General features: G+C 45.1%; 2 protein-coding genes across 3 annotated transcripts in view; one reads left to right on the forward strand and one right to left on the reverse strand.

Moving 5' to 3' along the window:
* LOC142873416 (small ribosomal subunit protein uS13-like) overlaps positions 1–25,969 on the reverse strand; it is a 379,862-nt gene that overhangs the window by 290,863 nt on the left and 63,030 nt on the right. The window lies entirely within an intron of this gene.
* On the forward strand, positions 5,361–25,202 carry FOXJ2 (forkhead box J2). Of its 2 annotated transcripts, XM_012760665.3 has the most exons (11): positions 5,361–6,503; positions 12,245–12,591; positions 14,136–14,210; positions 14,937–15,005; positions 15,177–15,317; positions 15,798–15,996; positions 19,393–19,800; positions 20,188–20,289; positions 20,887–21,096; positions 21,719–21,817; positions 22,671–25,202. In XM_012760665.3, exons 2-11 carry the CDS (start codon positions 12,259–12,261, stop codon positions 22,757–22,759), a joined length of 1,725 nt encoding a protein of 574 aa, XP_012616119.2. In that variant the 5' UTR covers positions 5,361–6,503; positions 12,245–12,258; the 3' UTR covers positions 22,760–25,202. The 2 variants fall into 2 exon arrangements, with proteins under 2 accessions (XP_012616119.2, XP_075863815.1); XM_076007700.1 differs by having other exon boundaries at positions 5,361–12,591.

Here is a 25,969-nt window from a genome sequence, read left to right on the forward strand (position 1 = left end):
ATAATCTGAAAAGCAGACGTTAGGTAATATTATACATGCCAAGTATGTAATAATAGTAAATACTATGGTCCAGCATTTTTAAACAGTAATTTAAAAAACTTTGCCTTGTAAAATTTCAAACACAAACATAAGAGAATAGTATTTTTAAAAAAACAATGTTACGTTAAGCAACGTTTGGCCAATCTTTTATCATCTATACCCTCTCCACCATCACTTTATTATTATTATTTTTTTCTTTTTTTGAGACAGAGTCTCGCTTTGTTGCCCAGGCTAGAGTGAGTGCTGTGTTGTCAGCCTAGCTCACAGCAACCTCAAACTCCTGGGCTCAAGTAATCCTTCTGCCTCAGCCTCCCGGGTAGCTGGGACTAGTAGCTGGGACTACAGGCATGTACCACCATGCCCGGCTAATTTTTTCTGTATATATTAGTTGGCCAATTAATTTCTTTCTATTTATGGTAGAGACGGGGTCTCGCTCTTGCTCAGGCTGGTTTCGAACTCCTGACCTCGAGCAATCCGCCCGCCTGGGCCTCCCAGAGTGGTAGGATTACAGGCGTGAGCCACTGCGCCGGGGCCTTAAACCTCTCTTAATCTCTAGGTTCCCTCTATCCTCAGTCACTTATCTAAATGCATTACATGTATGAAGTCACACAATCCATCCACAACACCATGAAATATGTACTATTATTATCCCCATTCTACTGATGAAGAAACTGAGTCACACAACAGTTAAGTGACTTACCTAAATTCTCACAGTTAATCAAGTAATTAATTTAGACATAGAATCTCACTCTGTCACCCAGGCTAGAGTACAATGGCAGCATCATAGCTCACTGCAACCTCCAACACCTAGGTTCAAGCAATCCTCCTGCCGCAATCTCCCAAGTAGCTGGGACTACAGGCGTGCACCACCATGCCCAGCTAATTTTCTTTTTTTATTTTTTGTAGAGAAGGGGCCTCGATATATTGCTCTGATGGGTCTTGTGTTCTTTTTTTTTTTTTTTTTTTTTGAGACAGAGTCTCGCTTGTTGCCCAGGCTATAGTGAGTGCCATGGCGTCAGCCTAGCTCACAGCAACCTCAAACTTCTGGGCTCGAGCGATCCTCCTGCCTCAGCCTCCCAAGTAGCTGGGACTACAAGCATGCGCCACCATGCCCAGCTAATTTTTTTTTCTATATATATATATTAGTTGACCAATTAATTTCTTTCTATTTATTATAGAGACAGGGTCTCGCTCTTGCTCATGCTGATTTCGAACTCTTGACCCCGAGCAATCCGCCAGCCTTAGCCTCCCAGAGTGCTAGGATTACAGGCGTGAGCCACCGCGCCGGCGGGTCTTGAACTCTTGACCTCAAGTGATCCTTCTGCCCTGGCCTCCCAGAGTGCTGGGATTATAACTGTGAGCCACCATGTCCAGCCAGTTCTCACAGTTATTAAGTGTCAAAGCTGAGATTTGAATACTGTACATGAATCTTAGCTGCTATATTATGTTTCATGTAGTATACTAGTCTTTGATAAATGCTTCCAAAGTGTGTATTATATTATGAAGAAGAGTTTTGCTCAAGACTAATACTCAAGAAGAATGATATAATATTTATATACATAGAATTATATAATAATATATATAACAGAGAAAACTAAAACCTTTCATTTGAATGTTTCAGTGATTTATTTTTAATCTTTCCCCATATTACCCTCTTTAATATAAAATAAAGGCAGAATGAATGCAAGTGCTTCCCCCTTGTTTTAGGACAAAACCAAACCAAATCAGGCTTGTCAAGTTTTTTCTTTTTTCCTCCCCCCCAAGTTTTTTTTTAATTTTAAAAATTACATAAGCAAAACCCATACAAACACTAATTATAGGTACAATAGAAAATGAAGTAAATTAAAATAATTTATAAACTCACATCTTTCATGTATATCCATCTATGTGTGTATGCATACATAAAAATATATACATGCACATATATATTTTTAAAAACAACTATATGATTGTATTATACATACTTTTTATTTTTATTTATTTTATTTTATTTTTGAGATAGAGTCTTGCTTTATTGCCCAGGCTAGAGTGAGTGCCGTGGCGTCAGCCTAGCTCACAGCAACCTCAAACTCCTGGGCTCAAGCAATCCTTCTGCCTCAGCCTCCTGAGTAGCTGAGACTACAGGCATGTGCCACCATGCCTGGGTAATTTTTTCTATATATATTAGTTGGCCTATTAATTTCTTTCTATTTATAGTAGAGATGGGGTCTTGCTATTGCTTAGGCTGGTTTTGAACTCCTGACCTCCAGCAATCTGCCCGCCTTGGCCTTCCAGAGTGCTAGGATTACAGGCATGAACCACTGCTCCCAGCCAATACATACTTTTTAAACATGATTTTCTCACTGGATACAGTCAGATAATGAAAAAAATGTTCTAATATGTATCTATTACAAAATATCTAAATGATAAAGAAGATATAAAAGAAAAAACAAGCCGGGCGCGGTGGCTCACGCCTGTAATCCTAGCACTCTGGGAGGCTGAGGCGGGCGGATTGCTCAAGGTCAGGAGTTCGAAACCAGCCTGAGCAAGAGCGAGACCCCGTCTCTAAAAAAAAAAAAAAAAAAAAAAAAAAAGAAAAAACAGCACTTTGATTCTACCTTCCAGAGTGAAATACAACTATTCTTTTAAATGCTATATAGCATTCTATTATATAAATGTACCATAATTTACCCTACTTTAGATATTTAGGTTGTTTCTGATTTTCCAGCTACAAAGAATGCTGCAGCAATTATCTTGTGAAAATGAAATAATTTCTTGAGCCTTTAATTTTTCCAAATTTCCAGGAAAGGAGATTCTAATTCTTCCCTAGTGTTTCCATTTTTACTACTTCTACATCTCACCCTGCCATCCAAATTCCATACATAAGAAATGTCAAAAAGAGTTGAAACATAATATAACATAAACAAAATATCAATACATGGCAAGAAGGATTTGCTGCCAAATTATTTGTGTGTATGTGTGGAATTAATTAATGCCTTGATGAGGGGGAAATACAGCTTTATTTTTTTATTTTTTTATTTTTTTGAGACAGAGTCTCGCTTTGTTGCCTAGGCTAGAGTGAGTGCCATGGCGTCAGCCTAGCTCACAGCAACCTCAATCTCCTGGCTCAAGCAATCCTTCTGCCTCAGCCTCCCGAGTAGCTGGGACTACAGGCATGCGCCACCATGCCCAGCTAATTTTTTATATATATATATTAGTTGGCCAATTAATTTCTTTCTATTTTTATAGTAGAGATGGGGTCTCCCTCTTGTTCAGGCTGGTTTCGAACTCCTGACCTCGAGCAATCCGCCCGCCTCGGCCTCCCAGAGAGCTAGGATTACAGGCGTGAGCCACCACGCCCGGCCGGAAATACAGCTTTAAATCTGAATATTAGAAGTGTGGGGAGGAAGAAAAGGCTTGGTTTGGCTTTACTGCCTCTATTTTATTTTATTTTTATTTTATATTTTTTAATTTTTAATTTTTTTTTTTTTTTTAATTTTTGAAATAGAGTCTCACTCTGTTGCCTGGGCTAGAGTGCCGTGGTGTCAACCAAGCTCACAGCAACCTCAAACTCCTGGGCTCAAGCAATCCTTCTGCCTTAGCCTCCCAAGTAGCTGGGACTACAGGCATGTGCCACCATGCCCAGCTAATGTTTTTCTATATATTTTTAGTTGTACAGCCAATTTCTTTATATTTTTCAGTAGAGACAGGGTCTTGCTCTTGCTCAGGCTGGTCTTGAACTCCTGAGCTCAATGGATCCGCCCACCTCAGCCTCCCAGAATACTAGGGTTACAAGCGTGAGTCACCGAGCTCGGCCTAATTTTCGATTTTTTAAATTTATTTTTTGTTCTTTTCTCTTTTTTTTAGACACCCAATGTCATTCACTGCCTTTAAATTTGAGGATGATTTTTCATTGTGACAGCTCCAAACGATATAGAGATTAAGAGCCAGGTTTTGGAGTCATTTAGATTTGAATTTAATTACTGACTTTCCTACTTATTAATTACATGAACTCATAGTTCACGTAATTAGACATAGTCAATATGTCTAAGCCATAGTTTTCTCATCTATAAAAGAGGTATAATGAAACGTCTTATGGGATCCCTAGGAGAATCAAATGTGATAACACATGTAAAGTTCTCAGCCCAATGCCTGGCACATTATGAACATAATGCAATTATAATATATTCATCTAATTCAAATAAATGTAGTACATATTTTGCCAAAGACAAAAGACTTTATGACTTAAAGGTGAAATGTAGTCATCAAGCTGAACTCTTGAGTATGGAATCATTTTGGGGGGCAATTCAAATATTTTATGAACAATATTTTTGTCTTCATATTATCTTATGTGATAGAAAGTAGAATAGTTTGAGAAAAGTTTAATAAGCCAGAGGATGAAATATATAAGAATTTATAGCAGAATAATAAGACTCCAGGAGTAAAAGTGGAAATGGGCTCCCTGGTGGCATTTTCTATCTCTGGGTGAGGATTATTCTCTAAGGGGCAGAAGGATGTACTATGAGAACATTCTATATTCTGTGATACTCAGGATGAAGTATTTTATAGGATTGTGCAAGTGAATTGAACAACCATATTTTGTATCCTTTGGATACTGGACTGTTTGAAAAGCACTTTCACACAAATTTGTTATCTCATTTGGTCCTTGCCATAGCCTTATTGGGTAAGCAGGCCGAGTATCAAGGTTCCCGCTTTACTGACCAAGACTTCAGAGGACAAGGGCCTTGCACAAGCTTACAAAGCTGGAACAAGGAATAGGACCCTGATCTTCTGATGTTTCTTTCTCTGTTACACAATCATTTATCCCTTTATGTATCCACTTATTCAGGGAGCATTTATTGAACTCCAGGATAACATAACTCAGGGTGACATAAACTTCGTCCCAATCCCCACGACCCTTTATAAATTGTCTGGGGGTAAGAGAAGCCCACCAAAGACATTCCCGGGACAACTGGAGACGTTCATGTGCGTACAGAATGCAATAGGACGAAAAACAGGCCAGCGGACCCGAGTCGATGTGTGAACTGGATTGACAGTTTAAGACGTGCACGAGAGACTGTCCGGAAGGAGAGCATGGCCTGTCATCTCGGGTACCCAGCCGGCCGCTCGGAGCCCAGCGGGCGGGTGGCGGCTGGAGGCTGGAGGCGAGCGAGGGGCGGCGCGCGTCCCGCCGGGCAGCGCAGCGGCGCTCTCGGCGAGCGCGGCCGGGCTCTGCGCGGAGCGGCCCGCGGCCCGGCGGCCCCGCTCCTCCTTAACCCGCGCCGGGAGGCGGCGGCGGCCGGCGGGGAGGGGGAGGGGCGCGGAGCGCGGCGCGGAGGCCGGGGAGGAGCCGGGGCCTGCAGCGGAGCCGAGCCGAGCCCGAGCCCGAGCCGAGCCCCGACACTGTCCGTCCGCCTTCTGGCTCCTCGGGAGCCCGGACTGGCCGGAGCCCGAGAGGTGGCAGCGCGGGAGCCCCGCGCGCTGAAGGGAGCCGACCGGACGGCTCGGGACCGGCGGAGGCGCTGCCGCCACGGGAGCCAGTGACGGGAGTCGGAGCCGCGGCCTCCCGGACCCTGCTGCCCAGGCCAGCTCGGGAGAGCGGGGAGTGCGAAAACCCCACCCTCGGGGGCGCCCCAGGAGCGGAGGCGGGAGCGGGGACGGGAGCAGCCTCTCCCCTCGTTGGAGAGAAGCCCCTTACCACTCCCTGCCACTCCGGCGAGGGAAAGAAGAGACCCCTGGAGGGGACGCGTCTCTCCTTCCCAGAGGAGAGGAAAACCCCATACTGCCCGGGAAGAGACCCCCAGAAGTAGGAAGGGGTGAGCCTTCCTACAGGAATCAGAGTGAGACCACCCTGCGCGCCTTCTCCTCTGCAGACACACACTCTCAGCAGTTCAGGACTTTGGAGGCAAAGGGAAAGGGGGCTATGCCTGTGCAGTAGGCGCACTCCATTCCAGCCAGTACTCACGGGCAGAGGGGTCCTTACGTTCAGAAGCAAAGGACACGCCAGGGAAAGAAGAGGAATCGGCTTGCAGCCTTTTGGAGAGGGGAAGACCTCTCCCCTCAACTTCCTTGGACCTAGACAGTGGAACGGGGTAGAGCCCCTCCACCCAGAGCTCCAGCAGACAGAAAGCGCCCTCCACCCCACACAGATCCAGTTTGGGGGGGAGGGGGACTCCCCCAAGGGGGAGGAGACAACTCCTGGTTGGGAGAGGCTCCTCCCCTCCTCCCCAGGGTAACTGGCAGGGTGTGGGGGGTGTGCCACCTTCCCCAGGTAGGACCTCCTTCTCCTCCCCCTCCTCCTCCTCCCTTAGCTCCTCATCCTCAGGGGACCCAGTTCCCCTCCCCAGCTTGGGAGGCTCAGCCAGGCACAGGAAGAGCCACTGAGGATGAGACCTGTCATCAGCCTCTGAAGAGGGGAATCCCTCCAACCCCAAACTCCAGTACCAGGTGGCTCCCTCCCTCTGCAGGGGGAGCGGTGGAGACAGGTTAGTGTTTTCTTTCATTTTCTCTCTGCCATCTCTAAGCACTAGTGGGTATAGGCACTGAGATGGTGGGTCTTGGGTTTCACTGCTGGGCAGGGTAGAGTGATAACTCGGAATCCTCTGGGAAATGTGTTCTGAGGAAGCTCTTGGACTCCAACCCACATCCTGCTGCAGAGGCTGTAAGAAATGTGTTTCTTAGTATTTGGGGACCACCAGGGATGGGATTCACTTGAGGTCCCTCGGGAAGTGGATGTTTCCATGCTTAGGACAAAAGGATATGAGAAAGTGGCTGCATTTTCAGAACTCCATGCCTACTGTGTAGTAATGATTGACGCAGCCCAGCCAGACTCCCAGATCACCATCCATCCTTGGCCATTCTCACTGGAAAGTGGGCCCTCCCAAAGTCAAGGTAGCACCTTGTGTCCTGGCCTTGTGTAGGGCATGCCGAGGTCAGTTTAGTGTCTGCCAGAGGTGTTCTCTTCAGCTCACTGTGATTACTGCTCCCTTGACAAGAAAAGCAGCCTGTCTCCACTCATCCTATTTCAGATACCAAGAGGCCTCCTCTCCTGACAGTCCTGTTCCTAGCTGGAATGTGTGCCTCTACTTATAGGGAAAATGGGAATCCCACACATCCTGAAGGCAAGAAGAACGTATACAGGGGAATGCCAGTTCCTGGGTTGAAGTTCTTCCTTAGTGCTGACTGTGTACCACTGCCCCAGTCTCCTGTAAGACTCCTGTCCTTTGCTGACAGTTCCTCAAGAAAAATTAGATCTTGGCTAGGAAGATAGGAGGGTTGCTGCTCAGCTTCCTTCCAGTCTTCCATCTAAATAAGTTGACCACTGGGGAGATTTGACCTCTGAGGAGTATATGAGAGTTTCCATCTAGAAAAGCACCTAATAGTCTCATCTTCTCCCTTCCTGTTTCTTGTTCAGTTCTGGGTCTTTGAAATCTTTCATTAAAGTTTTCTTTTATAAGATAGGGAATCATCAAAGTCCAGAATCTTCAGAAAAAGCAGGAAAAAGGTGCCAGGAAATCCTCCTAGCAAAGCCTGGACTGTGTTTTTATAGAGCTTTGCCTTTCCACCTAAGGTCACTGGCTGGGTGCTCTCCTACCTGGCCATTAGGAGATACCGTCTCTTCTGTATCACAGCAAGGCCAAGTGGAAGGCTTCATCCCATCTGGGCTTTCCTGTTTTCTCCTCTCTCTTTAAGGGCCATGGGTGGGCTGCCTAAGTTCCTAAGTACGTCCACGTGATCTTGGAAGCTACCTGTTTGTGGTGGTCTATGACATAGGGAGGAAAAGTGTGTTTATGTCCCTTAATTCAGGTGAATGTGGCTCTCTCTGTGTTTTGTGTGGGCATGTCTGTGGAAACAGGTACATGTGTGCTTTCCAGACCATGCTCCAGTTACCTAGAATTGTATGTTTTTGGTAGGCCTCTAGAAGCAGGTGCCCCTGTGTAAGGACCTGGAGAAGGTGGTGGTTAGGATGCCCATCTAAGAGGAAAGGATTGGCTGGCTTCCTGCTGGCCAGTGGGAGCCTTTATAACTGTGTGTGTGATAGTCATCTCTAGCAGCAGGGCAGCCTAGTCTCTGATTGGGACCACTTCTAGATCTAATAAGAAAGCTTCATTTCTGATACCTATAGTCTCAAAAGGATGAGGATTCTTGACTCCTAACTCCAGAACTCCCTCTTCTGCCTTTTAAAAAAGAGACTGCTCTGGTGTAACAGCAGCCCGTTTCTTACAAAGCACTTTGCCATATGCTGGAGTGCACCTTCTTGAATGGCTCAGAGTGAACCGTATCACGACAGCTCCAGGTATACCACTGCCACAGTGCTTAATTGGCCCTGCTTGGACTGAGCTCCCCTAATGCTCTTTGCCTTTATGGAATCAGTTAGAAGCAGGTGGCTATTGGGTTGGCTTATCTGTGATTTAGAGAGTGCTATTTTCCAGATCATGTCTTATGACTACACCTAGTTCCTGCTGAAAGATAAGAGATAATATTCCCCCATTCCCTCATCCTTGGAGTTCTCCTGATGCTAGCATTGGCACTGGAGCGATGCTATCTCCAAAGGAAAAGTTTGAGATTCTGACCTCCTGAAAACCATTGCAGACTCAGTGCAGGCTTTGCAACCCAAACCGTTGCAGGTTTTTGCCTTCCACTCTTACCTCTATGGTCTGTCAGTTTTCTAATTTTAAATTTCTAGTACTCTCTATTTTCCCCTTTCAAAAATAATAATAGCTATACTTATATGGCACTTACACAGTGCTTTAAAAATATTAACTTGAGGTAATCCTCACAGCAACCCTTTGTAGTTACATTTATTGTCTCTGTTTTGCAGATGAGGAAACCAAGGAACAGAGAGGTCAAGTACCTCCTGTCTGAGGTGGCACAGCCAGTAGATAGTAGAGCTGAGATTGAAACCCAGAAAGCTTGACTCCTCATGTGGTGAACTTAGCCACTGTCCTCTTAGCTTTCACATTCTGTACAGGGCAGGAAGCTGTCACTCCTCAATACCTGATGTTGGCCCTATACAGAGAACAATTACTGGCCTTTCGGATAAAATGGGTAGAAAACTGTGCCCAGTGTTTTGGATCTCATGATTTCATCTGGGCTCGGTCTTTTCCTCCCTCAGAAGGTCTTTCTGTTTGATTTTCTCTGCCTTTCTCACAGTACTGTAGTCTTCATTAGACATCCATGGATGTGATGGAGCCTGCCCTTTGGCTGCCTTTCCTGGTTTCTCTGGGTATTTCCTTTTAGTCTTCCAGCACACAGAGAAGAATGTGGCCTGACTCAGGTTCTGCCCAATCCTGGTGGCACAAGGCCCACCTGGAGAGTGAGGTCTGGGTAACTAGGTTGGTTGGACTGAGAAATGGAAGTACCTCTTGTTTGCCTTTCTAATAATGGCCCTGAACATTAGCCTCATGCCATTATTTTGGGGAGCGTGGAATGTGAGGCAGCCAAGAGCTCATTAAGCTTCATTCACTTCCCTCCAGGAATGAAGCTCTGGCAGAGTGTATGACTTCATCCCTTTTATTGAAGGGGGAAACTGAGGCATCAGACTTCATCAGGGAGCAAAGGATGGTTAGGGACACTCAGTTTCAGGTTGTGAATAGAACCAAGGAACCTCAGTCTCTGAGGTTCTACACACTGGGCTTCCCTTCGTGAATGGGGAAGTGAAGGGGGTGAGGAAGTGGGATAGGTTGAAGGAGAATGGTGCAGAGAGATCCGAAGGATCAGAGGCTGCAGGCTTCTTGTAGCTGGTAAGATTGGAATAATTTTGGGTGCTGAGGCTGTATCGGGAGGGCCGACTGGGAGGGTGCTGAGGAAAGGTTAAATTTAACCTCAGTGTCCTAACCTGGTGCTGGGGTAAGTAAGGGTAGGGAAGGGCATAGAACAACTAGCAAAAGGCCGAGAGTGCTTCCCTTTCAGGAATTCACTGTGATTGGCATGTGCCAAGGGGGTTCTGTAAGCCCTCTACACACTTTAAATCTACTCTCATGCCCCATTCAGTGTTGGAAGATTTGTTTCAAATGAAAAATCAACTGAAAGGCCTCTGTGCTCTTAAGATAAAATTTCCTAGGGATCTTTAGCAGGAGATAATAGGGAATGGGGTAAAACTTTACAGATCTCCCATCTGGGGAGGACCCAGGAGAAAAACTGCCCATTGGCATGCTACTGTTCTGCTGGGAGGACCCAGCCTCAGAACTGTGATCATGCCAGGAGCACCCTGCTATAGCCGAGGCTGGGGTGTTTTGACGTAGTAGTGCTGGAAGGTGTGAGGCTCCTGGAATGATTAAGTGTTCCTATTAGTTTCCAAGTTTCCATGGTTTAAGGCAAGGTGGTAGTAGGATGAAAAGGAGGATGGTGGGGAGAGGAGCTAAGGATAAAGGGGAAACTCTTCATTGCCTGATGCTATTTATAAACATGTCTCCCCCGCCTTTTTTAATCCTAACAATTCTTGGGTTGCAGTTGGGTCCCTCGCTGCCCAGGCCCCTGAGGCACTTCCTTCAGCCTTGTGGACTGGGTGTGTTGCTGGTAGGAGCACAGGGCTGGGTACCTGTGTGTACACGCAGATTGCATGGGTGGGGCCGTAGGGGAGAGGGGAATGAGTGGGAATGCTGACCTTTAGGAGGAAGGGGCAAGTGTCAAGGGCAGAAGAATCACTTCCTAGGATAGAAGAGTGAGTTGAGAGCCTGGAAGATGTGCTGGGGTTAGGAGAAACGGACCTGGTCATATCTGGGATTGAAGTTTGAACTGCACAGTGTGTGGATCTTTGTGTGATTGTATGTATATTCTTGCGCACATATCTGGCTGTGGATTTTAGAGATCACCTACATAATGTGTGTCTGTCCAGGATTCTGAACTCTGAGGCAATCTAGCCCTGGCTCCTCAAGAGAAATGCCTTGGTGGGACTTAGGGAGAAATGCTAGCTGGAATCTGGCAGCTATACAGGCATAAACCTGTTAGGCAGCAAGAGCTTAGGGGGTTGCTGGCATCAGCGCCAGGGGAGTGCCAAATGGCTACCTAGTGGTTCCTGCCAGCCTTTCCAGACCCTGCGATACAGATATCATCCGTCATTCTTCACCTTCCCCCACCAAGACGTCACTCTAGCTGTACCTCTCTGCCAGCAAGAGCGCTCGGGAGGTGTGGGTGGCAGCAGGGTGTGCAAACATCAGGCGTGGGCGGTCTGGCAGCTCCAGGAGTTTGCATGGAGGTGCAGTGAGCTGCGTGCCTGGCTGGGAAGGAGGGAGGGAAGAGGAGGGTGGAGAAGGGGAGCCAGCTCTTAGCCCCAGTGTGGCTATTTTTAGCCAGGCTATCTGATTGTTACTGGTGCACACACAGCTGGGTGTCTCCCTGGCTCAGTGAAGCCCAGCAGGCTGAGAGGTAGGAGGTCCTTGTTGATGACTTCTTCCTGGTGTTGGTGTCTGTGGGCGGGAGCATGCAAGGGATAGCTTTACAGGTGTGAGGACAGCTGTGCACTCAGGATCTATTACCTCTGTGTGTGACTCTGTGCATTACCAACAGGTAATGTATGCTTTATATCTAATCATGATCTCTGTGTATGTGGCCCACTGTTTATGTGTCTGTCTTGTGTCTGTCCTTTGCTGGTTGATATAAGTAATTTATGCTTGGGATATATCTAATATGCCTCACATGCACATGTGTGTGGGATAAAAAGGGCAAGTGCTCATAATATATCTAATATGAAACATATTTAAAAGTGTTGGTATGTGCCTCATTAATGTGTGTTTGTGTTTATGCGTGCTGTTTTTCTTTAATGTACATTTGTTTTATCTATTTGTGGTTGTTGTATGTAAATGTAGCAAGCATCATGTAATTGGAGAATGGACTTTGGCTAATTTTACCTGGTATCTAAGTGTTTTTTGTTTTTTTAACTTAATTCTTACATAGTTTAAAAATATTATGTTGCCTATAGGGCTATGGTAAGGTAAATTGAGGAAATAGCTCAATTCGGTGTGAGGTTTGATCTCTCTTTTGGTCCTATATGAAGGGAGAGGCCTCTTGGCCATGCTCCACGTTAAGATGTAGGATAAGCAGCAGTTTGTCATATGGTAGATGATGATGTATCTGTTTGGAGGTCTTCGGAACACCTGGTTGAGGACCAGCCCATGGGTCTCCCGTGGGAATTATAATGGGAAGAGACTGTACTTCCCTTAAACACTAGGATTTGAGTATTACTTGCCACCAGTTTTACTTCTCCCCTTTGTCCTCTTCTCTGCAGAACCCAAAAGTACTATGGCTTCGGACCTAGAGAGTAGCCTCACCTCCATAGACTGGCTCCCCCAGCTGACCCTCCGAGCTACCATTGAGAAGCTTGGGAGTGCCGCCCAGGCTGGGCCTCCCGGGAGCAGCCGCAAGTGTTCACCAGGCTCACCCACAGATCCTAATGCCACCCTGAGCAAAGATGAGGCAGCAGTCCACCAGGATGGCAAACCACGGTACAGCTATGCCACCCTCATCACCTATGCCATCAACTCCTCTCCTGCCAAGAAGATGACCCTCAGTGAGATTTACCGCTGGATCTGCGATAATTTCCCCTATTATAAGAATGCCGGCATTGGTTGGAAGGTGGGACTGCTTCTCTAATCTGGGCTTATTTTTTAGCCTTTGACAACTTTTTCTCTACTTCTGTTTCTTCCGATAACCTGTCTAGTTCACTCTGGCTTATCTTAGAGATGTATAAACTTAAAATCTCTTATCTTTTACCCCCTACTTTTTTTTAGTGTTGAACAACTTTTATAAGTATATTAGGGAAACTCCAGGGATGCCAAGCCATTAAGTATAGTCATCAGGATGGCAGGATGCTGTTGTTCATCATACCCTCTTATCTTCTGATTCCTCAAAAAGGATATTCATTCATTTCACAAATATTTATTGCCACTCTACTATGTTCAAGTCACTATACATCAAGGCTTGGCATTATTCCTACCCAGAAATAGGAATCCCATCAGATTTCCATAGCTTCACTGCACATAGTCATTGGGAAAATATATATATAATTAGGTCTTTTACCATCAGCTGGTCCACCAAGCAAGTAATGAGAGATTAAATTGTTTGGCTGGAGAGGAAGGAAGAAGGGGCTCCTCTACCAAGGCTGATATTGTCAAGTTTTTAGAGCAGCAACTCATTTGCCAATTGTTGAGTAGGAATGGAGATTTAATGTAGTTTTCTCACTCTATAAAATCACTGGTTGACATACAAACCATATATAAGCTGGAGACGATTGAAAACATTCAGCTTTTCCTTTGCAAATATGTACCCCCAACCCCACCCAACACCAAACACAACATGTCTTTCCTCCAAATGTCACCATTCTATGGGCTATCGAAAAAAGTGAAGGTAATCCATGCTTTTGTTTTACTCAGAGTTTATATTTTGTTATTTATATAAGCAGTTTAAAAACTATTGTTCTTTTGCTATTGATAGGGTGGATTGAGGAACTGGGCAGATGTGATTTATTTATTTATTTATTTTTGAGACAGAGTCCCATTCCATTGCCTGGGCTAGAGTGCCGTGGCGTCAGCCTAGCTCACAGCAACCTCAAACTCCTGGGCTCAAGCGATCCTCCTGCCTCAGCCTCCTGAGTAGGCTGCACCATAGGCATGCACCACCATGCCCGGCTAATTTTCTATATGTATTTCTAGTTGGCCAATTAATTTCTTTCTATATTTACTAGAGACGGGGTCTCGCTCTTGCTCAGGCTGGTTTCAAATTCCTGACCTTGAGCCATCTTCCCACCTCGGCCTCCCAGAGTGTTAGGATTACAGGCGTGAGCTACCACGCCCGGCCAGCAGATGTGATTTTGAGGCAGTTAATAGTATATACCTGTTGTCACTTGGTTGGAAAGGTTGAAATAATCAGCTTTTCAGAAGCACCTGATAATCAAATTTATAGCCTCTGCCTCCCAACTCTGTCATTTCTGCATTTTTCTTTATCTCATTGCTCTTGCTATTTGATGCATAGTCTCTCTCAGCATATAGTTAGGTGCTAAATTTACTCTGATACTTGAACTTTATTGTGTTTTATGTTCTTTTACGTTTGTCTGTGTCATATTTGAAAGTTTGTGCCCTGCACTATGCTCACATCTAACTTGCTTCTCTGTGTGTCCCCAGAATTCAATTCGGCACAACCTTTCTCTCAACAAGTGTTTCCGGAAGGTGCCCAGACCTCGGGATGACCCTGGAAAGGTGAGATACTATAGGCACTAAAGGGAGGAGCAGGAAGGAGAGTAAAGTAGTTGACAGCCCAGAGTCCAGTGGCTGTTTTAATTACCCAGAAGAGGAAATCATGTTAATTAGAGAAGCATCCTTATTTTTTCTCAGAGGAAGGTCTTGGTTGTCAAGCTTGTGGGCCCTCACTAGAGTGGGTGACTAAGAAAAATTGTTGTCTTTCCTTTTTTTTTAATAGAAATATTTAGGATAAAGTTGACTTTGATACTCCCTTTGTTCTTTGTGGTACTCTTTTTTCCTTGTTGTAAAAGGTAGATTTATTAACCCTTATAGGAACATTTCGGTACAAAAATCCCTGGTTTTTCTCTTCATAAGGGGGAAGGGATGGATCATTCTCTCCATTTGACACAAGTACATGCTAAAGTTCAAGGGAGTTTTGCTTTAGGTAACAAGGGAAGGGAAAGGCTGTGTCTGGGCATTTGTACCTCTTTGATCTGGATGCCATTGTTCCACCCCTCCAGAACAACCGAGGCCTGCATTTGGCAGGCTCAGCGAGCTTTTGGGACAAATTTGCTCCTCAGTAATACCTAGAAACTTCAGGGTTCTGTGTGAATGTCCAGTCATGTTTTTTTTTTTAACATGACTGTTATATTATATGAAAATCTTCCCAAATAGCTGGTTTCTGAAGGTGGGAAGTTCTAGATATAACAATTTTGTTTTCTGTGGGGCTGGGTTCTCCTTTAGGGTTCCTATTGGACAATCGACACCTGCCCTGACATTTCCCGAAAGAGAAGACACCCTCCGGATGATGAAGTGAGTTCCTGCCTCCCAGGGAGATGCCACTTCTGAGCCAGCTGCTCCCTCCCTCTCCTTTCTGCATGTTCCATCCTTTCCAAGGCAAAGGTGGAATGCCAGCAGAGACCATGGGGCTCAGGACAGTGTTTTGCCTCTGCTTATACATTCCTTTCCCCTTACAACCCTCAGCTATCCCAAGACTCACCAGAGCAGGAGGCAAGCAAGAGCCCGCGGGGAGGCATTCCAGGGAGTGGAGAAGCCTCACTGCCTCCCGAGGGGAATCCACAGATGTCCCTTCAGAGCCCCACATCCATCGCTGGCTACAGCCAGGTATAGGGAGCAGAGTTGCAGGGGCAGGGGATGGATGGCGGGATAGATTCAGATATCTCCTGTTCAGGATTATGTGTTGCGTAACTGTGACTTATTAGGCAGATAAATTGGGAAAGAAGGGGAAGCAAAAGAGGGAAACCAAGAGAGGGAGATGGAAAGAGAGAGAGAAAGGCATGGCTGAACTTTGAGGAAGATCAGGAAAAACAGTGGTGAGAAGAGAAGAAGGGAAACTCCAATGAGAAGGGAAATAAGAACACAGATGTAACATAAGAAAAGGACATTTAAAGAAATGAGAATGATGAGACAAAGAGGCTAGATTCAAGACAAGAACCAATGAGAAAAGAAGGAGAAAATGATGTTGGCCCATTGAAGAGTTAGGAGAGAATTAAGAGGACGGGCAGGAGAGCATGGTGACCACTGAAGGGTTGTTTCGGCCCCTCAGCTGGGACACGGTTCAGGACTTTCTTCCGTTTTTTGCAGGGCACCGGACCTGTGGATGGCGGAGCAGTGGCAGCAGGGGCTTCAGGCCGAGAAAGTGCTGAGGGTCCCCCTCCCCTCTATAACACCAACCATGACTTCAAATTCTCCTACTCAGAGATCAATTTTCAGGATCTAAGCTGGTCCTTCCGCAACCTCTACAAATCCATGCTGGAGAAATCCTCCTCTTCCTCTCAGCACGGTGAGTCTGGAGTTGGGATGAGTGCATAGACATCCTTATATTTTTGGGCAATTGGTGATCTTCTCTTCTCTCCATTATTTATTTATTTATTTGAGACAGAGTCTCACTCTGTTGCCCAGGCTAGAGTGCTGTGGCATCAGCCTAGCTCACAGCAACCTCCAACTCCTGGGCTCAAGCGATCCTCCTGCTTCAGCCTCCTGAGTAGCTGGGCATGCGCCACCATGCCCGGGTAATTTTTTCTATATATTTTTAGTTGGCCAATTAATTTCTTTGTATTTTTAGTAGAGACAGGGTCTCGCACTTGCTCAGGCTGGTCTTGAACTCCTGAGCTCAAGCAGTTCTCTTACCTTGACCTCCCATAGTACTAGAATTACAGGTGTGAGACACAGTGCCTGGCCCGTTATTTCTTATTTTTAACACAAGGAGAAATTGATCACTGTTCAGAGGAAATATTTCATGAACTAAAACTATGTGGAGTTGAGCAAGCTCATCTACCCTTGTGAAAGGCCAGCTGTTTCAGGATGTGGGCGGGGTTGTTAGCTTCAGAAAGTGAGTTGGAGGAGTGCCCCTTCTAGAACGAAGGGCAGTGATTTTATGGCTGCAAGCAAGTCATTTAGGGAATGAGCCCTAGGGGGCAGCAGTAGTACCCTTTCCACAAGAATCCCTCTGTTACATTGTGAGAAGAGTTTTTTAGTGTATTTATATTTACGTTACTTTATATTATGAAAAATTTCCAACAGATGCAAAAGTAGAGAGAACAGTATAATAAACTCCCATGTCCCATCACCCAACTTTAACAGTTACCAATATTTTGTTAAGGTTGTTTCAGTTACCACCCAGCCTTTTAAGAATTGAAATAATTTAATGCAATTCACAGGCATCGTGTCATTCCACACATAAATACAATTTCAGTATGCGTTTCTAAATGAAGAATTTTCTTTTTTAGAGATAGGGTCTTAATTCTGTCATCTAGGCAGGAATACAGTCACAAGATCATAATTCGCTGTAACCTCTAACTCTTATGTTCACAGAAATCCTCCTGCCTCAGCCTCCCAAGTAGCTGAGACTATAGACATGCACCACCACACCCCGCTAATTTTTTAAAATTTCTGTAGAGAAAGGGTCTCGCTATGTTGTAGGGTCTCACCCAGGCTGGTCTCAAGCAATCCTTCTGTTTCAGCCTCCCAAAATGCTAGGATTACAGGCATGAGCCACTAGCCTGGCCAGACTTTTCTTTTAGTTATCTATCATGCCATTATCACTCCTAACACAATAATACTTACTTAATATCAGCTAATATTATTTATTTATTTATTTTTTGAGATAGAATCTCACTGTGTTGTCCCACATAAAGTGCCGTGACATCGTCATAGCTCACCCCAACCTCAAACTACTGCGCTCAAGTCATCCTCCTGCCTCAGCCTCCCAAGTAGCTGAGACTATGGGCATGCGCCATGGCCGGCTAATTTTTCTATTTTTAGTAGAGACAGGGTCTTGCTGTTGCTCAGGCTGGTCTGGAATTCCTGAGCTCAAGCTGAAGTGATCCTCCCCCCTCAGCCTCCCAGAGTGCTAGAATTATAGGCCCTGAGTCACCCCACCCAGCCAATATCAGCTGATATGTTGTCCTTATGCAAATTTCCCTAATTATCATGTGAGAATGACTTAAAGTTTTTATTAGGAAGCCCCTTGAGAGATCATGTGGTTCAGCCCTCTGCAATTCTTGTTTTTTGTTTATTTGTTTGTTTTTTAAAAAAATTAGAGACAGTGATGAGGCTAAGACTTCAGGTGAGGCATTGGACTTTCTCCTTCTGTGCAGTGTCGGCAGTAGGGGCTGAACGGAATGATAAAAAGTGGTTAGAAGTCACTTTGGGCAATTTATATTAATATAATTAATGTAAAATTTACATTAATATTGATTATTTATATTAATTGTCATGAATTTCTTTCTTTCTTTTTTTTTTTTTTTTTTTGAGACAGTCTTGCTTTGTTGCCCAGGCTAGAGTGAGTGCCGTGGCATCAGCCTAGCTCACAGCAACCTCAAACTTCTGGGCTCAAGCAATCCTCCTGCCTCAGCCTCCCGAGTAGCTGGGACTACAGGCATGCGCCACCATGCCAGGCTAATTTTTCTATATATATTAGTTGGCCAGTTAATTTCTTTCTATTTATAGTAGAGACGGGTCTCGCTCTTGCTCAGGCTGGTTTTGAACTCCTGACCTCGAGCAATCCGCCTGCCTCGGCCTCCCAGAGTGCTAGGATTACAGGCGTGAGCCTCCGCGTCTGGCCGTTTGTCATGAATTTCTTCTTTTGAATCCCAGGGAGTCAATATCTAGAGTTGTGTCCCAAGAATATAGCATTTGCTTGAGAAATTAATCCAACTTCGGAGGTTGGTTGATTGGAGGTGGGAACACAGAGAGACTATCAGAAATAAAGTAAAAAATCAGATTGAGTGAGGACAGCCAAGTGAGATTGAGTGAAGACAGCTAAGTGTTTAATTGTCAAGTTTAATTGTGACCAAAAGCCACTAGCTTCAGACTCTTGTTCCTCCCTGGCCAGTCTGCTTGAGAAATTAATCCACCTCTATTTTGCTCCTCACTCAAGCTCCACTTCTGGTAGGGAATACAAGAAGGAGGTAGCAGTAGTGGAATGTAGAGACAGTAAGAAAGAGAAAGAGACAATAGATGCCCAATGGCTTTTTTAAAAATTTTATTTCTGATTTACTTTTTAAACTACCTGCTGTCTGATTTCCTTTGAAATTGTGATCCCAGGCTACACCAAAATCCCTGAAAAGTAGTATTAAAAAGGTACATGCTGGCCAGGCACAGTGGCTCATGCCTGTAATCCTAGCACTCTGGGAGGCCGAGGCAGGCGGATAGCTCGAGGTCAGGTGTTCAAAACCAGCCTGAGCAAGAGCCAGACCCGTCTCTACTAAAAAATAGAAATTAGCTGGACAAATAAAAATATATAGAAAAAATTAGCCAGGCATGGTGGCGAATCCTTGTAGTCCTAGCTACTTGGGAGGCTGAGGCAGGAGGATCACTTGAGCCCAGGAGTTTGAGGTTGCTGTAAGCTTGGCTGACGCCACGGCACTCTAGCCCGGGCAACAGAGTGAGACTCTGTCTCAAAAAAAAAAAAAAAAAAAAAAAAGAAGGTGCATGCTGACTTTTTTATTAAGCTTTACGCAGTCACCACACTATCAAGGCCCTCCCCTAACCTAATTGCTTTCCTGTCTTTTATATCTGCGAGGAGGGCTGCAGGGATCCTTGCTGTCCCCAAACACCCCTTACCCTTTTAACGCCTCGGTTTCTGTCTGAGGTTCCCCATCTCAACCCAGTGAACCTCCCATTTCATGAAAAATGCATTGCCTAAGTTACTTACCTGCTTACTCCCCACCTGCAGGCTTTTCGTCTCTCCTCGGGGACATGCCACCCTCTAACAACTACTACATGTACCAGCAGCAGCAGCCGCCGCCTCAGCAGCAGCAGCAGCAGCAGCAGCCGCCGCCACAACCACCTCCCCAGCAATCCCAGCCACAGCAGCAGCCGGCGCCAGCCCAGGGCCCCTCAGCTGTAGGGGCTGCTCCTCCACTGCACACCCCAAGCCCAGATGGTTGCACCCCACCAGGGGGAAAGCAAGCTGGGGCTGAAGGCTACGGGCCTCCCCCTGTGATGGCCATGCATCCGCCCCCACTGCAGCATGGAGGCTACCACCCTCATCAGCACCACCCCCACCCCCACCCTGCCCAGCAGCCACCACCTCCACAGCCACAGGCGCAGGGCCAGGCTCCCATCAACAGCACTGGCTTTGGTGAGTAAGGAGGGTGCAAGGAGATCCTAGGAGAGGGTGGAATGACCCCCTTGTCCTGACTCTGGCATGGAGGTGCAGTTGGTTAGAAAGTCAGTAGTGGGTCTTATAGCCTTGCTTCTCCGTGAGATCTCCTCTGAGCAAATGGAAGTTGCTACTTAGAGCTCTATGTCATAGAATTCTTGGATGAATTGAGATTGTTTTACATATTCTCCTGCCTATGAGCTGGGATGTACCTAAAGCATAGGTAGCTTTACTAGTCCTAAACCTACAGGGAGGGAGTGTCCAAGTGTAGATGCAAGGATCTTACATGTAGTCAGTCTGGTTTCAGTTGACTGCTGCCTCACACTTCACTCTATCTTATTATCTACTTCCCCCTCCTTTTTATAGCCTTTCCTCCTGACTGGTGCTCTAATATTGACTCCTTGAAGGAAAGCTTCAAGATGGTGAATCGGCTCAATTGGTCCAGCATTGAGCAGTCACAGTTCTCGGGTTAGTAGTGATCAAAGGATGATGTCTGGAGGGAAGCACTGTAAGTGGAGAAAGCCAGTAGAAACTAAAACCGCTTTAAGAGGGTGGTTAAGTGAAGTTTAGAGATTGAGAACTTCATTGTTTCCCCTCCATATTACATGAGATGGATAATACTGATATTATTTTCAAATTAATTTTGTCTTATCTCAAAATACGGCAGCGGTTCATCCTAGTCAGTTCTGTCTTTGGGAGAGAGAAGGCTCTTGGGAATTCAGAAACCCTGGGCTGCTATTTTGTAGTTTTGTCACCATTTACTGACAGCGTGACCATGGCCGATCCATTCAGTCACTTTGAAAGTTTGCTTTATTCATCAGTAAGATGGAAATTATAATAAGAATTTGGTAAGGAACAAATAGAATGAGAGTTTGAAAATGTGGAGCTCTAAAAGATATAAATGATTATATATATAAATATATAAATGATTGATACAAATGATTGTTAATGCATATATTATGAGTGGCGTTGACTTATGATGTGACTGGAACAGTGAAATAGGGGTGTGTCTGGAGGGGCTTTGGTGCCTTTGCAAGGTAGCACTGCTTGCTTCCCTATTTGTAGAACTGATGGAGAGTCTACGACAGGCAGAGCAGAAGAACTGGACCCTCGATCAGCATCACATTGCCAATCTGTGTGACTCCCTCAACCACTTCCTCACTCAGACTGGTCACGTGCCCCCGCAAGGGGGACCGCACCGGCCACCAGCCCCAGCCCGTATCGCTGACTCCTGTGCTCTCACCAGTGGCAAACAGGAGCCAGCCATGAACCAAGGTACTGCACAAGGCAAGTGGCCATGGAGGTGGAGACTGTGATGAAAAGGAAGGGTAGGAAGAAGGCGAAAGAGTAATCATTTTATGGGCAATGGTGCAAACGGAGCAGTGGGACTAGTTTACCAGTTGACAAAATAGTTGACTGAACATGTGTTGAATTAGTAAAGTCCTATACTAAAAAGTGCAAAAGAAATAAAGTATATGGTTTCTTTTTAGACCTCAGTTTAGGAGATCAGAATTAATTGAGAAAAGGGAGGACATTTGTTACTGAAAGTCACCGTTTTAGACTTGTGTCTCAGTAACTCCTGCCTGGATCATATCAGGTAGAATGGTGATTCTATATTTATATGATCTTCAAAAGAGTGAAATGAAAGAGATTTGATGATCTTATTTCTATATTTCTCAGCCTTATATCTTTGAATTTCACAATTCTAGTATCCATCCTTTTTGTCCTAAGTGGTGAGGACTGATAGTTTCTGCAGAAAGCCTTCATGCCTGCAGGAGCTACAGAACAGGGCAGGGAAGGGAGATAGAAATTGATGGGTATGGGCCCATTTTTTTCCTCCCTACCTTGTTGAGTATAGTGAGCCTCCACTCAAGTAACTCTTGTCTGTCTTTGGCAGTGAACTCTTATGGACACCCACAAGCTCCCCACCTCTATCCTGGCCCCTCACCAATGTACCCAATCCCCACCCAGGACTCAGCAGGATACAATCGCCCAGGTAAGAGCCAGGAAGCTTTTTTTACCACCACTCAAACCGAATGAGTTGTGTCACTTTCCTCTGACTCTCAGCCTGCTTTCTCTGTGCCTTTGCCTGCATTTGCCAGGAGGGGGTGAGCCTTCATCATTTCCCATGCTGGAGGGTGGACTACCTGCTGGGGAGGTGTCTGTCAGGGGAGACTAAAGAAGACAGATTTACTTTAAAATTAGCTAGGAACTGCCATACTGAAAGTAAATAAGAACATAAATATAAGCAAAAGATAGATATGTGGACTCTAGATGGAAGATATACTCAGGTAAATAAAATGAATTTGTTATACAAACGTACCTGCTTTGTGCCCATGTCCGCTTTCCTGTCACCTGACCACTGCATCAGGATTCCAGGGTTGAACCATCCCTGATGGGAGGGGCAGCGGTGTGGGAGACACTGAATTGCCATAGATAGTACAAAGTGAACCAATCCTTCACATGCAAATATATTTTAGAAAAATCACTGTTATCATGCTACCTGACCACAAGTGTCTTCAATTTTGGGGGTGACATCTGATTCTTTGTATTCCTTGTCAATGTAATATGAATAAAACTTTCTATACTGTTATTTCATGTAATATTATATGTTGTATGTTATTTTTATCACTACCACATAGCTTCATAAATATAATTTTTAATGGCATCATAATATTTCATTGCCATGTAACGTAGTTTACTCTAGTTTATTTCCTGAGACTTCACTGAAGTATAACTCCAGCTGATGAGGAAAGCCACAAGGCTTTCTTCAGGGTGTTATCTGGGGCTAGACTGACAAAGTAGTTTCCATCCACTCTCTTTTTACTCTCTTTCTCTCTTCCTGACAGCACACCATATGGTCCCTCGGCCACCGGTCCCACCTCCTGGTGCCAACGAGGAGATCCCTGATGACTTCGACTGGGACTTGATCACTTAGTGCATCACAGAGTGTGGACCTCAGCCCAGGCCCAAGTGGTGAAATCTGGCAGTGGGGAAAGAGCAGCCCCAGCCCGTCCCGCCCCGCTGCCTGTATATAGATATATATCCTCTTTTTGTTCTTTCTCTGTCAGAGAAGCCACCGCAAGATGCTGCCGAAGATAACCCCCTCTTTCCTGCCTCGTCTCTTTTCCTTCCTGTTTTTTCCTAATTCTTTTATTATTATTCTTATATTATTATTATTATTATTGGTTATATACTATCCCCAGTCCCCTGTCCCTACACCATGGACCATGCCCACCCTTTGCTAACTTAAAATCATCAGGTTTGAAGATGAGACCATGATAGCTACAGAGAAAGGTTTCAAACTCCAATGTATCTTTCTCTCTAAGAAACTCAATACCGATCCCACCTTTTGGCCCTAAATTGCTTTCTGTTCCTGTCAGTTTCAGGCCACAACTGGAGGGCCACATTATCAAGTGGAAGGGGTCTGAATCACTGCTTGGCAGCCATGAATTTGCAGGTTTTACTAAATGGTGCTAATTCTGTCCTCTGAGCTCTTCCTTGTCCCTTTATGCCTTCAGTCCTTACTTCTGCCAATCCTCGTTTCCCACCGAGGGTCAGAATGATGATGGTGCAGGAGGATGACAGGAAAATCCGAGTGGAATTAGAGACCAGTGTTGGGTTGAGTAGAATGCTGCAGAGAAGTGATGGAATGTAAATCAGTGTGAACGTTGGTGTCACACTGAATGTAAATCAGTATGAACCCTGCCATGCAAGCATCCATTGGCTGATTCCTAGCCTGTTCTCTAGGAGATAGGATTGATTTTAGCCCAAACTCTGCTTCTAGGATAGGGGATGAGGACAACTACTTGGCATGGGTTCAGCCTTTTGGAGATGATTTCAACTTTACCATGTTGGCTTTTTAAAAATATTTTTTTCTGAAAATTAACTGTGGCCCTTAGAAATGGGTCAGAAATATTTCATTTATTTAAGTGTACAGACAGATGCTTCTCTTGGAGTCCAGATCATTGGGGCTGAAGCTTTTGCAAGCAGGCATTTGAGGGTGAAGGCAATTGGTAGAGGGGAGTAAATAATCTAGAGGCAAGAAAGAATTCACTGAGGGCTAAGGGGGACTCCCAGAAACAGGTAGAGGGATAACTTACCTCCTTTAACAAGGGGTGGCTATGATTTATTGCTGCAAAGTAGTTAGTGTATATTTAAGGTCAGTTGTTGAATTTTAGTTACAAGAGGGAAGAATAATTTTACTTCTGTTTTTATTTCACTAAATTTTCACTTTCTGAAAGCTGCGGGGCAAAATGTATGGAAAGGACAAGGCCACTCTCTCTGTGATTTCTGCTTTTTGTTCATATTCTTTTATTTACCCATGATTTGCAAGAGATTTGGCTTTCTGCTCTCCTACTTTTTCCCTTCATCTACCCCTCTCCTTTTTATGGAAGGGGGTTATATATGAGAGGTTGTTGAAGAAGTCCAGTGAGGCTGAAGTAAAGGGTCAAGATAGGGCAGTTAACTAAAGAGCACTTTATTTCTTTGAAGCCTTTGTAAACAAGAAATGGGGGTGCGAGTGGCTTGAATCTCCTGTGATGTGGGAGGGCACTTAGTGGGATTGATGTGTGACATAATATTTCCCATTGGGGAAAGGAGAATTTCTCTTAGAGGGGGGCAAAATGCCTTTGCCCAGTGTCCCTACTTTAGGCGTTTCTTCCCTATTCCTTCCATTAAAGGTGTGTCCTACACGTGACTTCCCATCAGTTCTTACCAAGTTCCCCCTTTATGGATTATCACCCCTCTTTTCTAAACCTCTTCCCTACTCAGACTCATACAGGATTTGCAAAGGTAAACTGAGTCATAAACGCAAATGCCCCTGTTCGTCTGTGTCTTCTGGAAACTAGTCTCATGAAGAATTCCCAGGGGCAGCCAGAGTAACTGAAGTTGGCTAGGACTGGAGATTGGCCGTCAGGCCTCCTGAGATTCCAGCTCCCCTCCACCAAGCTCAGCCATGCTATATGGCACAGGACAAACCTGACTCCCTTTGGGCCTCAGTTTCCCCTCCCCTTCATGAAATGGAAAGAATACTACTTTTCCTTGTTGGTCCAGCATTGCTGGACATGAAGTATAGTCATTGTAGTTGTATTGGGTGATGTGTGCAAAATTGCAGGAGCTCACTGCCCATATGAGGAAATAAGGGAGAAAGTGGAGGAGAGGGACAAAAGGAGCGATTATTTGGTAACGATCCACCCATCCCAGCCTTTCTCTCCTCAACCCCCTTTCCTCATGTTTCTTGTTTGGTGAGTCTTTCATACCACCCATAATGCTTTGCATTGGTGCAGGCTGGGAAGGGGGTGTATGGTCTCACAAGTTGTTGTTGTTTTTTTGCATGCTTTCTTAATAAAAAAAAAAAGAATGTTTACAGTTTTATCTTACTGGTAGTGTTGTCAAATTTCTTTTTGCCAAGGTAGGAAAGGAAAAATGTGAAAGCCTTTAGCCTGTCTTCCACCTCCCACCAGTAGGTTGAATTAATTGACCCTGACAGTTATTGTAAGATTGGTGGCAAAGAAGAATTAAAGACATGTCTTTACCATTCTTCTTTTCATATGCTATTAATTGTAGTGAAATATTGTGGGGAGAGTCAGTCACCCCTTGCAGATCTTGCAGATTGGTGTGTGGAGTAGGCCTATCTTGCCTGCATTTTAGGATAGTGTAAAGATTTAAGATAGTACAGCTTGGAGAGGAGTTGGGATACTGTCCCTGTCGGGGACTTCCTGGAGAAGATATAGTACAAAATAGTTACAAGTACTCACCAGTTTTTCATCAGAAATGAGGAATGGTAGGAATTTCTTCAGAATACATTTCGAAAGTAAATGGACTAGCCAGGCACTGTGGCTCACACCTCTAGTCCCAGCTACTTGGGAGGCTGAGGTGGGAGGATCGATTGAGCCCAGGAATTTGAGGTTACATTGAGCTATGATCACACTACTGCACTCTAGCCTGAGCGACAGAACAAGACCCCATCTCCAAAAGAAAATTTAAAAAAATTAGCCAGGTGTGGTGACGTGTGCCTGTAGTCCCAGCTATTCAGGAGTCTGATGCAGGAAGATTCTTTGAGCCCAGGAGTTCAAAGCTGCAGTGAGCTATGATGGTACCATTGCACTATAGCCTGGGTAACAGAATGAGACCCAATCTCTTAAAA

This window comes from Microcebus murinus, chromosome 10 (assembly GCF_040939455.1).
Source record: "Microcebus murinus isolate Inina chromosome 10, M.murinus_Inina_mat1.0, whole genome shotgun sequence".
Taxonomy (NCBI): Eukaryota; Metazoa; Chordata; class Mammalia; order Primates; family Cheirogaleidae; genus Microcebus; species Microcebus murinus.

What these genes read in the sequence shown, in the direction of transcription:
- FOXJ2 (XM_076007700.1), top strand. Translation starts at nt 12,259, where the DNA reads ATGGCTTCGGACCTAGAGAGTAGCCTCACCTCCATAGACTGGCTCCCC. An exon ending in GACACCCTCCGGATGATGAA is followed by an intron (nt 15,006 to 15,176) that starts GTGAGTTCCTGC and finishes TACAACCCTCAG; the next exon opens with CTATCCCAAGACTCACCAGA. An exon ending in TGAGCAGTCACAGTTCTCGG is followed by an intron (nt 20,290 to 20,886) that starts GTTAGTAGTGAT and finishes CCCTATTTGTAG; the next exon opens with AACTGATGGAGAGTCTACGA.